Below are 14,166 nucleotides of genomic sequence, written 5' to 3'. Positions count from 1 at the left end.
TTTTGTGCATGGATACTTTTTTCTTTACTGTTTGTTGAGATCATTGTCTCCTGCAGTATGATTTGAATGGTGCACTGTGCTATTAGGCTGTAAATCCATCTGAATTCATGATTAATGCTATGAGTGGCTTTGTGCCAGAGTCACTGAGATGCTGAAAGACAACATTAACAGATGGTAATGTGGCTGACACAGTGATTCTGGCATAGGCTGAAACATGAGCCACAGTGTAATGTCTGAATGCTAACTGTTCCGGTCTTTCATTTATTAAGCATTATGTCAGAACTCTTCATCTTTACAATATGGGAATGGTCTTTTTAAAGAGGAGATACAATTCTTTCATTGGACCATGGCCAGGTTAAGACTCGATGCTGATGCTGCAGTGTTGTTTCCTCGGTAACAGTGTGAAGACGCTGCCCACGTTCCATGTCTCCACGATCGATGACAGACTGAAGCAGTACACTCACGCCCTTGAGGTGACCATCCCTTGACTTTCTCATTTATCTCATTTTTTGCACTAGAAAGAGTAAATAAAAATTATGACATTGACAGCATTTTTGAGGAGGTGAAGAACTTTCTTGCTCAAAACCTTGGTCTCCCACTCCATAAGTCAGCAGATTTCCCACATCAAATTTACCACATCACACCACCAGTGGGTGAGGAGCCGAACCCAGATACAGGGCTCTTCCTGGAGACGTGAATCTGCCAGAAAGGCCTGATCAGTGCAATATTACTCACATGATGAGCAGAGCTTGGGTGACCGATTCTCTGTTTGTAGAACCTGTGTGGCTCATGTGGCCTGTGCTCTGTGCTTACAGACGTCATCCAGAGAGGGCCGGCACACTCTGACTGACCTGCCCCGCTCCCCGGAACCTGTGGCCTCAAAGAAGAGCCTGTTTGAGGCTGGGGATGCCTGGAGCCAGGGCACCACCAAGAACCAACAGCACAAGGCAAGAGTGCACAACAGACCCCTCTGTAGGGAGCAAAAGAGTGACCAGGGCAATGAAGAAGTGAATGGACCACTTGGTTACATAGTTATTGAGGGAGAAGGTGAAAGGAAGAGTGGTGCAAGTGAGGGGTGGAGGGAAGAAGTGAGTGAGTTAGATTTTCAAACCTTGGTGTTTATACTGTAAATGATACTCTCTCATTGTCTATTTTTCAGTACAAGTGTAACCTACTTCCTGACTCCTAGTAGTTGTCTCATGGTATTTGTCTTCCAGGATGCAGATGGTCTTAAAGTGGGCATGGCAGGTATGGTCTCTCACTGGGTGAAGGAGAATCCTGAGAGCTGCAGCAGAAAGTTCCTCTCAAAACCATCTGTGAGTTTATGTGACCACCAGGAATACAGACTTAATTTTCCATCTACCTGAACTGCTTCAGTGGGTTTGTTTAAAGCCTGTCCAAGTGTGACTACTGTATGGGGAGAAACTGCAAATATCTGCTAAACATTCTGAAACACCTTACACAGCCCATGACCAAAGAGAATTGGTGTGCAGACTCATGTAGCTTTACCTTTGCTGACAGAAAGTGCAGGTCACATAATCCTCTGTATACTTCCCTTTTGGTCCTTCCTCAGTTTCCTTCCTTCATCCTTCTTCTTCTCTGCTGTTCTCCCTTCTTCTTCCCTCTCCAAGGTAACCTTTTTTAAAATAATTTAAATAATTGTCTCTGCTTTTATTACCCTACATACTGCAGGCAGGTTTTCCTGAACTTTTAGAGAGATGTTTAGACTGTTACATTATTCTTGTAAATATTTTGGTGAACTCAGTAAAACCAGTGAGTGGGTGGTTTGTTTGGATTTCAAAGACATTTGCCAGACCTGGTCAGACTGGACACAATGCCACAGTGTCCAGCAAAGGTTATCCCCTTGTGATGAAAATGAAGCATTGCAACACAAGCAATACTTGCTCCTAAAAATGTTGTAGACGTATTTCCTTTCTTTCCATGTTGTCTCCTCTGAAAAGAGTGTCGGAGCTGGTGATGTGCTGAACAAAAAGAACCTGTGGGAGTCTGTAAGAGCCACCTCCTCTGGGGGGTCAGCAGAGAAGGTGAGTCATGTGCATTTTTGTGCGTGTGGGGGGAGGGGGGGTATATAGGGTTTGGTGTTCAGGAAAGGCAATAATAATGCTAAGTGGTGCTAGGGGTGTTTGGATGGGTGGGGGGGGGGGGGGTGATAATGACCAGCTGAAGCTGCAAATGGCTGAGTCACATTCTGTCCCATAATTAGTTCTGCCAGAACAATCACCACCTTCCATCACTTTAATGAATGCAGCATGCACAGGTCCCTGGATGATGGACAGTACTGGTGAACACATTCCCGTACAGCCTTCCAGAATAGTGGAGGAAGCAATGCCAATGCCAGTGTAACAGCATATGATATACATACCAAAGCTAGTGTAAGGTGCCAAATTCAGTAGTTAAGGTTTCAAAGGTTGATTAGCAAAGCTCAGATTCACTCATCTATGCTCCAGGCAGGTTATGTTTGACATAATCCACGTTTGCAACCAAAAAACTAATAAATCAATTAAAAATGTACACATATATTGAATTAATTCACTGTAACATGAAACAAATACATTATGATCATTCACTAAAATTAGGAGGCAAATAGGCACCATCTATTGTACTACAACAGCAAATGTGAAGGGAGAGACAGAGGAGGAAATCCTAGCCAGTAACCATGTGTGCAACATGTATTGATGCATTTAATATTGCAATTGTGCCTTTAATATTGCAACATTTTTCATTCAGCCTAATCTGTATGTCTGTAGTACCATGGGCAGAAAGTGGTGATAGTGTGTGGTGCTTTTTACAGAGTTTTTCACAGGTCGCATATACAACCCAAACTTAAACTATCATAACTTTACATAATGCAGTGTATAATGCAGTATATAAATGAAATTTGCATTAGCATTACATTATTAAGAATTTTTCAGTTTTCAGTATCATCACAACACCTTCCTATCTCATAATTGCATTGAATGTCTACATATGGAATATAAAGAAATCAGTAAATTGAGGACAGTATTCAGAACTTGATAGGTATTGATAATTATATATGAATTTGGCATTGCATGGTTAGCTTCAAGTTACAAGTTTAGCTGCAAACATGAACCAAATTAATTACTAGATAAAACAAATCATAATTACAATATCAGTTCAGGTTGTGCTTCGTAAATGTTGAATGTTTCTAATTCCTTTTCTTTTTTCTTAGGGCCCCCTTTGTGGTAAAAGATACACATTTGTTGTGACAGGTCATGGGAAATATGAGAAGATGCCAGTCAATAGCAGTGGTCATGAGTAACTGAGTGCAACATCAAGTAAGAGACTTATAACTGTCTTTCTTTTTTATCACCTTCCTAATTCAGTGTCAACTCACCCATAATTATTTATTTTGTGACAGACAGCATTTGTGCATGTGTATGTCTGTGTATTTGTGCATGTGTGTGTCTGTGTGAGTGTGTGCGTGTCACTTCTGTGTGTGCACGTGCATGTGTGTTATGTGTGTATGGCAGAGTATCTATTTGTGTGTGCGACATGCAATATCTGTGTGTTGATGTGTGTGCCATATAATGTCTGTGTGTACAGTATTTTTTGCCTGCATTATTTTTATGTATGTTTGGGATGCAGTATCTCTATCTGTGTGGATGCGCTTGACACTGAATTTGTATGTGTGTGTGTGTGTGTGTTGTGGGGGTTACTTGCAGTACATATTTATATGAATTTGTTTGCCAGTTTTGTATCTGTCTGTGTTTGATGTGCAAAGAGCAGTATATACATTCCTCCAGTATGGGGGTGCTGATGCATGTTGATGGGTTGTGTTCCAGTTGAATTTACTAATCCCTGAATAACTCAAGTGGATAGAACTTAAGATATGCTTAAGATGCTGGTAGCTCATCAAGCAGGGACATGCATTCGTTTATAAACAGGATTAGGAAGCCTTCCGAAAACACATAATTTGGGAATACAAGAGATGATAATTATTTATAACTAAGGATAATCCACATATACATGAAAATACAGCTGTTTAAATTGCATCTCAGCTTGCTTAATGCTGGACTCTGAACATTTATCATGGCTGCCTAAATTAAATAGGAGTCTAAATGTAATGTAATGCAGTAAGCCTGGAAGTTTGAAATTGAAGAAAAAAACCCCAGACAGAGACCCATTCCTTTGAGGAAAACAACTGACCAAAGCATCTCATCATGTGCAGTGTTAGGAAATGTGCTGAAAAAGAACAAAGTAGATTAATTTTTGTTTGAAATTTACTTACAGAAATGTATGCGGATTACAGACAGTCAGACATCAGTTAACAAAAACTCAATTAACATTTCTATACAATCTTATATACAGGTAGCGAATGAAATTCTCAACCACTGCTATAAATGTATTTCCTGTCTGGGGCTGAATGCCGAGTGAAAACAGTTCTTGTTTCCTTTTTCGATGGTGGGAAATATTTTTACTGAGGAAGGTATTGTAAACTGTAAACTTTAGTGTTCCTTTCAGAGTAAAACAAAATTATAGGCGTTCAAGACAGTTATGGTGAAACGACATATCTTAGCAGATACTCTTAACATAAAATATTTGTCATCAGCTAGGTACTATTGTGCTCAGTTCTATTATTTAAGCAGTAAAACCCCCCTATATTATCAGACAAAGCAATCCTCATGTCTTATCCTCATCAGGATTGACTTCAGAAGAACCTGTTTTCGTTCTATACTCCTTCCCATTACTCACTCCCCATCCCATATCTGGAAATTATTTGCCATTATTTTCCATTTCTGTTCAACCTGACACAAGCCCACTTTAAGAGTCTGCAGTAACACTGGGAAACATTTCAAGCCAGCATTTCCAACAGCCAACAACCAACAACCAACAATTTTTTTCAAGAAAACACCCACATTCCATAGCAATATGGGGTTCAAGCTCATATTTTTCCAAGACATCCTTAACTTTCCCAAACCATGGGCATCATTCCTGAGACAAAATGCCCTGTCAGCATGCTGTGCCATCCATCCCATTAATGTCACCCCAAAGGGCCTTGGCTGGTCTGTGTGATGAGAAGTCCCGTTTGCTGGCCTGCTCCAAGGACTTTCTGCTCAGCAGCTCTGTGTTTCAGGCCTACTGCCAACCTGGCACAGACAGCCAACCTCCTGCCATGCCTAAAACAATCTTAGCCACGCTTCTCACTCCCACTGTCGCACCCACTTTCTCCTCCCGAGGAAGCATAAAGCGTACTGTCTTGTGAGACATCTGGGGCAGCCTGTGTGTGTGCCTCATTGTTCAGATACACACGCATGGATGGATTTGTGCAAATCCATGCATGTGTGCATACTTTGTATCTACCCTACCCATAATGCATCTGGAGAACCAACAGTGAAGCCTCTACATATTCATCATTCACCTTTTAAAAGCACAGAGAGAATGGAACTAAACTAAGCCAAAGATGGATTCATCCTCACAAAGTATATCACCACTTACAAAAGTAGCAATAGCAGGTAAAAACCTGCCATTCAGTGTGTCTTGGATTCTTAGTTTGGTAAGAAATAAGCACCATATTGTCGATTTTGTAAAGAGAATAAAAAAAATATCTAAAAATATGAATAAAAATAGCAAAAAATGAAAAAGAAAAGTTTGGAATTTATATATGAAAGCTATTGTCAGATTTGCATTAAATACTACTGTTATTTTAATATTTTAAAAGCAATTTCCAAAAATGTAACATGATAATGGCCAATACCAAACTAACCAATTAATTTCAGGGTTATACATTTTATTTATTAACAATGAACATACATTATATATCTCCATTGATGGATGATTGTAAATTCAATTTGGAACAGTTTACACTGTTCTGTAAAACCTTTGAAATATTTCCAAAAATGTGATTCTGTGACACACATCAGGACACGTGTCAGTGAACCCCCAGTTAGTTTCTTCTTGGATAAAACTGAGAATTGAAGTTCTTCATGTTAAGTAAAATAAATTAAGTGATTTCACATTGTAAATGTATTTATTTTAGGGGGACCTTTGAATTTATCAATAATTTGTGTAAATTTGCCAGCCAAAAAAGTCTCCTTTATAATCTTCAATCTAATTGTCCCACAGTTATGTCAGAAAACATGATATCTTTTAAAGCATAAATGCTAAAATATTAACATTTCAAACTGAGGGCTCCAGACAACCCCCAACCTCATGCCATTACAGGCAGATTGGGTAAAAACTGTTGAAGTACTTGTTTTCTACTACTGGCCAATTCACCACTGTAAACAGAATACACTTAGCTAACACAGTAAGATACAACGCAATTTTAAAAGCACTTGTGTCATACTGTACCTTGATATCTATGGCACACCATCTAAGCTGCCAATTGGACAGATTTGGCTAGTTGTGTATTTAACAAGAGCTATTAAATTCTGAAATATTATGGTCTGATCAGATATACAATCGTAACATTATAACTATCACATTTGGACAGGTTAATTTGTTGGACAAACACTATATTATTCCCTGTTTAATTACAAAACGTTTACCCCCATTTGAATAACTCAATAGTCTAAATTATTCATCTGTCGTTTTTGAGACAGAAAACCCTTTCGCAACTCTGTTAAAGTCTTTCGGCTCTTCATCCTGGTGTTTGCGGTTCAGCAGCCCCATTTCAAACACAGTTGAAGTTTTCTTGAGGGGCCTAGCGGCAGCTTCCCTAAGCTTCCTGGCATCGAACCTGGGGCTGTACAGGAGGAGAGGAAGCCGATGGACAAACGCTGGGACGTCCTTTGGCTTTTCCTTCACCACTTCCGGTTTCTCTGCCTCCTGCTGGTTATTGTTGATCTGCTGAATGATGTTCTCCTCGGTGGAGAACATTTGGAACAGGACAGCGTCCCACATCTTTGTGGCCCTCGGGGTGGCTTTTCCCTTGTCCGACTGTACGCTGGCCTCCGAGGGTGTATCCTCTAGCTTCTGCTCTTGACTGTCATCGGGGACTTGTGTAATGGCCTCAGGGTCTGGAAACTTGGGCTCCTCCATTTCCACAACCATGTGCTTCTTGAGGCGTGACCAGCCGCTGAGCTTGGATTTCATGCCCAGTGATTTCTTCACCACTTTCCCCAAAAGTTGTTCTTTGGCGGATGAGTCATCTTCCTGAGCCTCCTTCTCTGCTGTCAATGGTACAGCTGCTGCCTCTTCCTTAGTAGGGACTTTCTCTGGAGGGACTTCCTCTTTCGAATGCGCTGCTTCTACAGTCAAAGCTTTGTCCTCGTCTTTCTGCGCATCGCTTGGCAGTTTGTTGCTTGTCGTCGTTTTAGCAGCATTTGCATCCTGAGTTGGAGTTTTTGTCCTGGAAAATGGGGACGCTAACTTGTTTGCCCCATCCGTCTCAGCTCCAGAAACCTCTCCTTCAGATGATAGTGAGGCAGGCGTGACATGCACATCCAAAGCTGCTATTTCAACAGTTTGTGCTTCAGGTGTGGTCTTTGTAACTGGAGTGGTTGGGGTCTTGGGTCTTTGCACCTCCAAAGTAGGTGTTTTAGCTTTTGGTAGCTCTGGAGGCGGCGGCGTTGCACTCTGCATTCCATAAGTCTGGGTTTTGTGTGCTTCCTCTGCTTCAGGTACTGATGTTTTTGGTACTTCTGCCATCTCTGCTGGCCTCACCTCATCAGCTGGCATCTTTGGTGTTAAGACTGTAGGAGTAATTTCGGATACTGAGATCTGAGGTACTGAACCCTCATTTGTGGGAGCTGTAACTGTGGTTTCCCTGGTAGGTGTTTTGGGCCTCTGTGGTTCTTTAGAGGATGATTCGGGCACAGAGATGTCATTCCAAGGACGAGACACTTCGGACACCCCATTAGTAGGTGTCTTAGGCCTAGACGTTCCAAAAGTGGGTGAAATAGTCCGGATTCCCCCATACGCAGCATACTCAGCAGGAGTCAATCCATAATACTTTGATTTAGGTTTCGGTTTATATGCTTCATATGTTGGTGTTCTTGACCTTTGATATCCAAATGAGGGAGACACAGATTGGCGTCCTTCATATGTTGGAGTCTTGGATCTTTGGTAGCTAGGCAGGGTTGTTGGTGTAGTTGCTTCATTGGAAGCACTCTTGGGTGTTAGAGTGATATGCATAGAATCTTCCAGTGAAGTTGTATTCAGTGGAGGCAGACCATTTGGAATTGTATGACTTATATCATCAGATTCTGGAACCTTCAGCTGATTGTTTGAAGTAGCGACTTCAGACTCAGAGGGTTTCAGGCTTACAGCATCAGCCAAAGGTGTTTCAGCAGCAACAGCAATGGATGTGGGTGTTTTGCTTCTCTCTTTGTCTGTAGTAGCCTGCGCATCCTGGGTTGAGGTTACAGGAGAATAGGCAGCAAATAACAGAGGGTTAGGTTTCGATATTTCAAAAACAGGTGTTTTTGCTCGGGAAGTTAAGTACGATGGCGTCCTTGGTCGGCCTGAAGGTGTTAGTGCCAAGGAAACCTCATGAGTAGGTGTTGTACCTCTTTTGACTTCAGATGTTGGAGTTGTAGCTCTTTTGACTTCAGATGTTGGAGTTGTAGCTCTTTTAACTTCAGATGTAGGAGTTGCACCTCTTTTAACTTCAGATGTAGGAGTTTCACCTCTCGTGACTTCAGATGGTGGAGTTGTATCAATTTTGATTTCCGATGTTGGGGTTGTACCTCTTTTCACGTCAAATGACGGAGTTGCTATTCGTTTAACTTCATATGTTGGAGTTGGTACCCTTTTTATTTCAGATGTTGGGGTTGTTCCTCTCCTCATTTCATAAGTTGGTGTTTTCACTCGTTTTATTTCAAATGTTGGTGTTTTACTCCTGAATATTGTAGGAGATGGCATTCTATAATACACAGGTGACTTAGATGTCTCAATAACCGAGACCTCCTTAGATGTGTATATCCTGATTTGAGGAACCTCAAAGATAGGTTTTTTGGGCTTTGTGAGTTCAAAGATGGCCAATTGTGGATAGATGGTTTTGGCAGCCGTGAAAATCCCTCCTGATAACCCCCCAGATCCAGAGGCCGTCACATCTTTTGCCATTGTTACTTTTGAAGTTATAGCATCGGGACTTCTTGGTTCTACATCATGGGTATACCCAGGATGCTTTGCTTGTGGAGCTGAGGCTGGTGTTGGGGAAGGTGCTGGAACTGGTACTGAAACTGGACCAGGAGGAATAACTGCATGAGGCGACAGAGTTGTGGCAGTCGATATTGATATTGATGATGGGGTGGGAGCTGGAACTGGAGCTTCAGCTGAAGTGGGAACAGGAAGTTGAGCCTGCGGCGGAGCTGTAGGGGAGGGCGAGGGTGGTGCATATGTGAAGTGTGGGCTCACCTGGCGAAAGGTGAGGACTTGGGGGGAGTAGGACTGTGGGGAAAGCCTTCCTACTGTGCTGTAGGTTTTGCTCCTCTGATATGGGTAAGGAGACAGCATGTGCTGGTACACCGATCTGACGTTGACCCTGGGATACAGAGTGCCGCCATGGACGGGCGTCTCCGGTGTCTTGGGCGGGGTCGAGTGGTCGCTGTGCTCGAGGTCGGGGCTGGCTTCGCTCACAGGGGACAGGCTGGAGCGAAAGGGCACGGGCGTCTGCGCAGACTGCGCGGCAGCTTTTTTCTTGGCGGCCTTCTTGAGCAGCTTCTGGAGCCGGGCATTGTCTTTGCTGGGCTTCGGCAGCAAGGGCGGGGGGTACTGCTGGGACAGCAGGCCTGGCTGGGAGGCAGTGCTGTAACTAACAGCCATCAGCATGTCAACCCCCTGAAACCAGTAAAGAGACATACATTAAATATTACCCTGTGCTAGAGTAAACAATCAAAAATATGCTTGTATGAAAAATATGAAGGTATTAATAAAACGGTTAGGAGACACGTAGACAGTTAGGAGTCCTATTGCTATGTTCATGTCATTTGTGTGGGTCTCTGTAGCTCTGAAAGAAACACTGAGAATAGCTCTCTATGATTAGCAACAGACATTCCTCAAACTGCAACCGTACTTGACATTTGGCCATAACTTGTAAATAACTGCAAGTGTTTTTCTTTCAGTACAAAGCTGTGACAATTGCTGAAGGAAAGAAATAACACATTCTATCAACAAATGTTGAGCAAACCATAGCCTCAGATCCTGTTTGATTATTTTATGTTGATTATTATTACTATTAGTTTGGTGTTTATTTCAAGGCTGTGTAAAAGCTTGTAAATGAGGCCTTTGTTTTTATACTGCATATAAACATACATAAAGACATTTTGTTTCTTGCTAACATTAGCATTTTAAATAGCTCCATTCATAGGTCTTTTTATTGTTAGCCGAGTAACTGATATTTGTTCTTTTTTCTTTGTGTTTCAGCAGGACTGAGCCTTGAGGAGCTCTGAGGGATGAACAGCCACAAATAAATCAGGCTTTTTCTTTTTTAAATGGTTGGTCTTATCGATGCTCATTGTATGGGTCAGAGATGCTGGATGCTGCTCTCGTGCACTCCAGGCCTCTGGTAATCATTTACTGTGGCATATCTGGATAATGCATATCTTTGGTGCCGTTTACCAGAAATTGTTTGATTTGCCACCACATTAAAGTCTTTGTTCATCACTGTCATGAATTTTACAGAAATGTGTAAAACTTTAAATTTTACTTCCACCCATTTTACTTCTTTATTGAGTTTTTGTCTTAATATTATTTGAAATTATATATTTGGTTAAAACTGGATAGTCCTAGAAATCTGTCTATATTTGAATCCTGTGCATGTTCTTTTTCCCTCAATTATTTGAATAAATGTTGCTGCTATGAAATGTTTGGATTTACATTTAAAGCTTGTATATAGCCCCTTTTTAATCAGAATTTTAAAAATATTCACAGAAAAATGTCCAATTATGGAAATGTGGGATTATGGTACTTTGGACTGAATTACATTTGTGTTGTAGCTGCATTATGACCCATCAAAAAAGCATACAGTTTAGAGACTCTTCTTCTTTTTAATTTTCTATTTAGAATTTCAATGGATAAGTAATAAATATTTCCACTGATGAGATAATGAGCATTTTTTCTCAATTGTATATCTATAATTTTAAAGAATCCATTTTTGACTTAGCTACACTTGTGAATTGTGCAACACGCAGCCGCAGTTTGTGATAGCGGATCAATTCCATGCAGATAGAAAGGCTTTCTGCTCCCCAGGTTTGGAAAATGAGCCGGCTGATCAGGTTTAACGCTCCTTTCTGAAAGGAACATGGATGCTGGAAAGTTTCTCGGCCTAATTTTAGGAGGGGGCGAGCTATCGAGTGACCACAGTCACCTGCTCGCAGCCTCAGGGTGCTGTCCTTTACAAGGTGCATCACTTTCACTCCTCTGTAAATTAATGCCTTCAGCTAGGCCTGTAGCAGACTGGCCTACGTAGCCAATGGAGTAAATTTCACCCACAGAAACAAGACTCCACCCAGGTTTAACATGTGAAATTTAGGGGCAAAATGTTCTCTTTGTATAAGCAATCCATGATAATTTGAAATGGATTTACAATTGGATTTTTGGATTTACTTGGGTAAGGAGCAATCATTATTAGATCCATGATATAATAACCGTTAGCTGTTTTGGCTTTGCTTTCCATATTTATTTGTTAATAAAAGGTGTCACGCAAATATTAATAGAATGGTAGACTGGCTGCATATGTCAGTTTTTAGAATTAATGTCTTCCCTTGTTGTACAGAGAACAGTATGCCAGTATGTCTGCCAAACTTCTCGAGTGCCATAATATGGGTGTGGCCTGTCAGTTATGAACATCACATAAATGCATTATTCGCAATCCTCATTGAAACATCCTGCATTTGATGGGCTTGCTGATGAACACTGACTGCATAGCATTTGTTTTCAGGGCCTCTAAAGTCAACACTCAACAGGCCTGAGTCTTTTCTGTTGTAAATAATGGTGCTTCTTTAATAGTAGCATAAAAATGGGACAAAGCCTTCCCATAACACTTAGACACTAGAGCAGTACTTGAGCAATTGTATCCTTGACAGGTTGCAGGTGCAATTGTCAGACTTTGACACCAGATTGTATGTTAAAGTATGCTAGTGAGAGCAGACATATAGAGGCATATAGAGAGAGATGAGAAAGGTTAATGATTCCAACATCTGTGATTTCACTTACCCCACCCACCCTACCTCCAAGTAATCCTGAATGAAAAGGATCAGTTACGGTCAAAATTAAACCTGTGTCAAATGACCACTTTTTGAAAAGCATCCAAGAATTTCCCTGCAATCACGCAACGTTATCTCCTAGTAATTGCCCCTTTCTATTTATTTTTCAAATACAGGCCCGTTTTTAAGAATGTTTTAAAGGAGCTGGGCTCCCACAGCAATAAACATTGAAACCAACAGCTGGTATATGAGAAGAGGTCATCCTTTTAAGGCCCTGGTAGGGCAGATATTTGGGACACCTCCAAGCTACAAGTTCAAAAGAGGAAAGGGTAATTATAGCTTTGCAATGAAACTGTCCCCCTGCACAATGGCCTCTGAGCGGCCACCTTTTCTTGAAAATTATTCAAATCCTGAATGTGGACGCAGGCAGTTAGTGAACACACACTTATCACAGCTGAAAAACAAACTGGCATAGAGTAACTTACCAGGAAGTAGTGATCACAGATGACAAACTCACTTTGGACTGAATACCCTTCAAATGAAAGAAAAAACATAAGTCCAAATGTAAAGTCCAAACAAGAGGAGAAAACCTTAATATGCAAGTTAATTTCAACCTTAATATGCAAACATGGGATTCTGCTAATAAAAGTGACTTAATAATGTTAAAATATTGATAAACTAGGAAGATCATTATGTATGATAGTTTTGTTCAGTTATAGAAACCTGAAGCATTCTCATTGTAATGCAATCCTATAAACATCATTCAACGTTCACATAATAAATATTAAAAAGGAAATTCTCAAAAGCATATTTTGCTTTTTTATTATTTTTTAAATGAAAGTTTGATGCTGCAGTGAAATAATTCACTCTGAAAAGAACATTTTGAAACAGTCGAGCTGAAGCCGGATTCAGAGACAGATCTGTATGAGCGTGGAGCCACGTCACAATAGTCAACGCATAACTTGTATGCAAGCCAAAGCACAAAAAGTGAATTTTGTTGTGTTTACCTGCGTGAGTGCTGGTTTGGGGGGGCACTGGCTGCTGCCTGCAAGTCCCAGCCTGGAGTGTCAGAAGGGGAGTCTCATCTTGTGCTGAACTACACCCTAACTACAAATGGAAGGGACAGTCTCCATGCCACTCCAAAAATAAAACCAGAGCCCTTCGCTCGAAGCATGCTCCAGCGTGACTGTGTGCAGGGATCGTCAGCTAGGCAGGGGGGTGTTGAGCACCTTAGATATCGCAGTCCCGGAGTCCCCGTGTCCACAGCCCCCCTCTTTAAAAAGCAGCATCCCCTACAGGCAGCTATGAGGTTAGGGCCTTGGGGGTGGGGGGGGGGGGGTCTCTCTCACTCCACACAATTCCACTTGGTCAGGGGGTGCTAACCTGTGACCGATCCAAGCTAGGATCTACAGGGAAGCCCTTCCTATTTGCCGGAAGCCCTTGAGGTGGGTGTGTCTGGGCTGATCAAGGGTTCTTAAAAGTGTGCCATTCTACAGTAACTGTGTAGAAATAAACCATTGGCTTACTACCTGTGCATTCATAGTACGGTCTTAACGGGACGCAAGCATTTTAGGATATCATTTGATATATATATATGAGCTATGATCAAACATTATACCCACCTCCTTTTCACTGACATCTGTTTTAACTTAGCTTTGCTCAACAAGTAAAGAAAGAGATAAAATAAAATAAAAATGCTGTTGAACTGTGCATGCATACATCAGTCGGAAAAACTGCATATGTGCATGCATACATCAGGATTTAGGTAGCCATAAATCCTGAGTCTTTGGCTAAATGCTTTGACTGAAAACTGTTCAAAATCCCTGTGCCCCTGGGGTCTAATTGGCAGACTGATCTTTGCTTGTCCTGCCGCATGTATGCCACCTACTCCCTTGATCATTAATCTAATTCTGCTCTCTTAGTGACGACAAATATAGCAACAGGGAATCTTAGCTACACCTCACCAAACTTGTGTCTCCCCACACCACCATAACCTATCTCCTTTTTCAGTGTGAGGTGCTGACCCCGGCCACCC

The 14,166-nt window shown here is 41.5% G+C and overlaps 1 protein-coding gene across 2 annotated transcripts; it reads left to right on the top strand.

The window, feature by feature from the left end:
- The first annotated feature begins 51 nt into the window (after window positions 1-51).
- LOC118226717 (lymphocyte-specific protein 1-like) lies at window positions 52-11,839 on the top strand. 2 transcript variants are annotated; one of them, XM_035416535.1, is made up of 6 exons: window positions 52-473; window positions 816-947; window positions 1,218-1,316; window positions 1,962-2,045; window positions 3,212-3,317; window positions 10,354-11,839. In XM_035416535.1, the coding sequence occupies exons 1-5, from the start codon at window positions 366-368 to the stop codon at window positions 3,299-3,301; spliced, it is 513 nt and encodes a 170-aa protein (XP_035272426.1). In that variant the 5' UTR covers window positions 52-365; the 3' UTR covers window positions 3,302-3,317; window positions 10,354-11,839. The 2 variants fall into 2 exon arrangements, with proteins under 2 accessions (XP_035272426.1, XP_035272425.1); XM_035416534.1 differs by having other exon boundaries at window positions 54-473; window positions 10,351-11,839.
- The last annotated feature ends 2,327 nt before the right edge of the window (window positions 11,840-14,166 follow it).

The sequence above is a fragment of the Anguilla anguilla genome, chromosome 5, assembly GCF_013347855.1.
Source record: "Anguilla anguilla isolate fAngAng1 chromosome 5, fAngAng1.pri, whole genome shotgun sequence".
In the NCBI taxonomy this organism is placed as follows: domain Eukaryota; kingdom Metazoa; phylum Chordata; class Actinopteri; order Anguilliformes; family Anguillidae; genus Anguilla; species Anguilla anguilla.
Note: the sequence above shows the minus strand (reverse complement) of the source record. Positions and strands in the feature narration are given on the sequence as shown.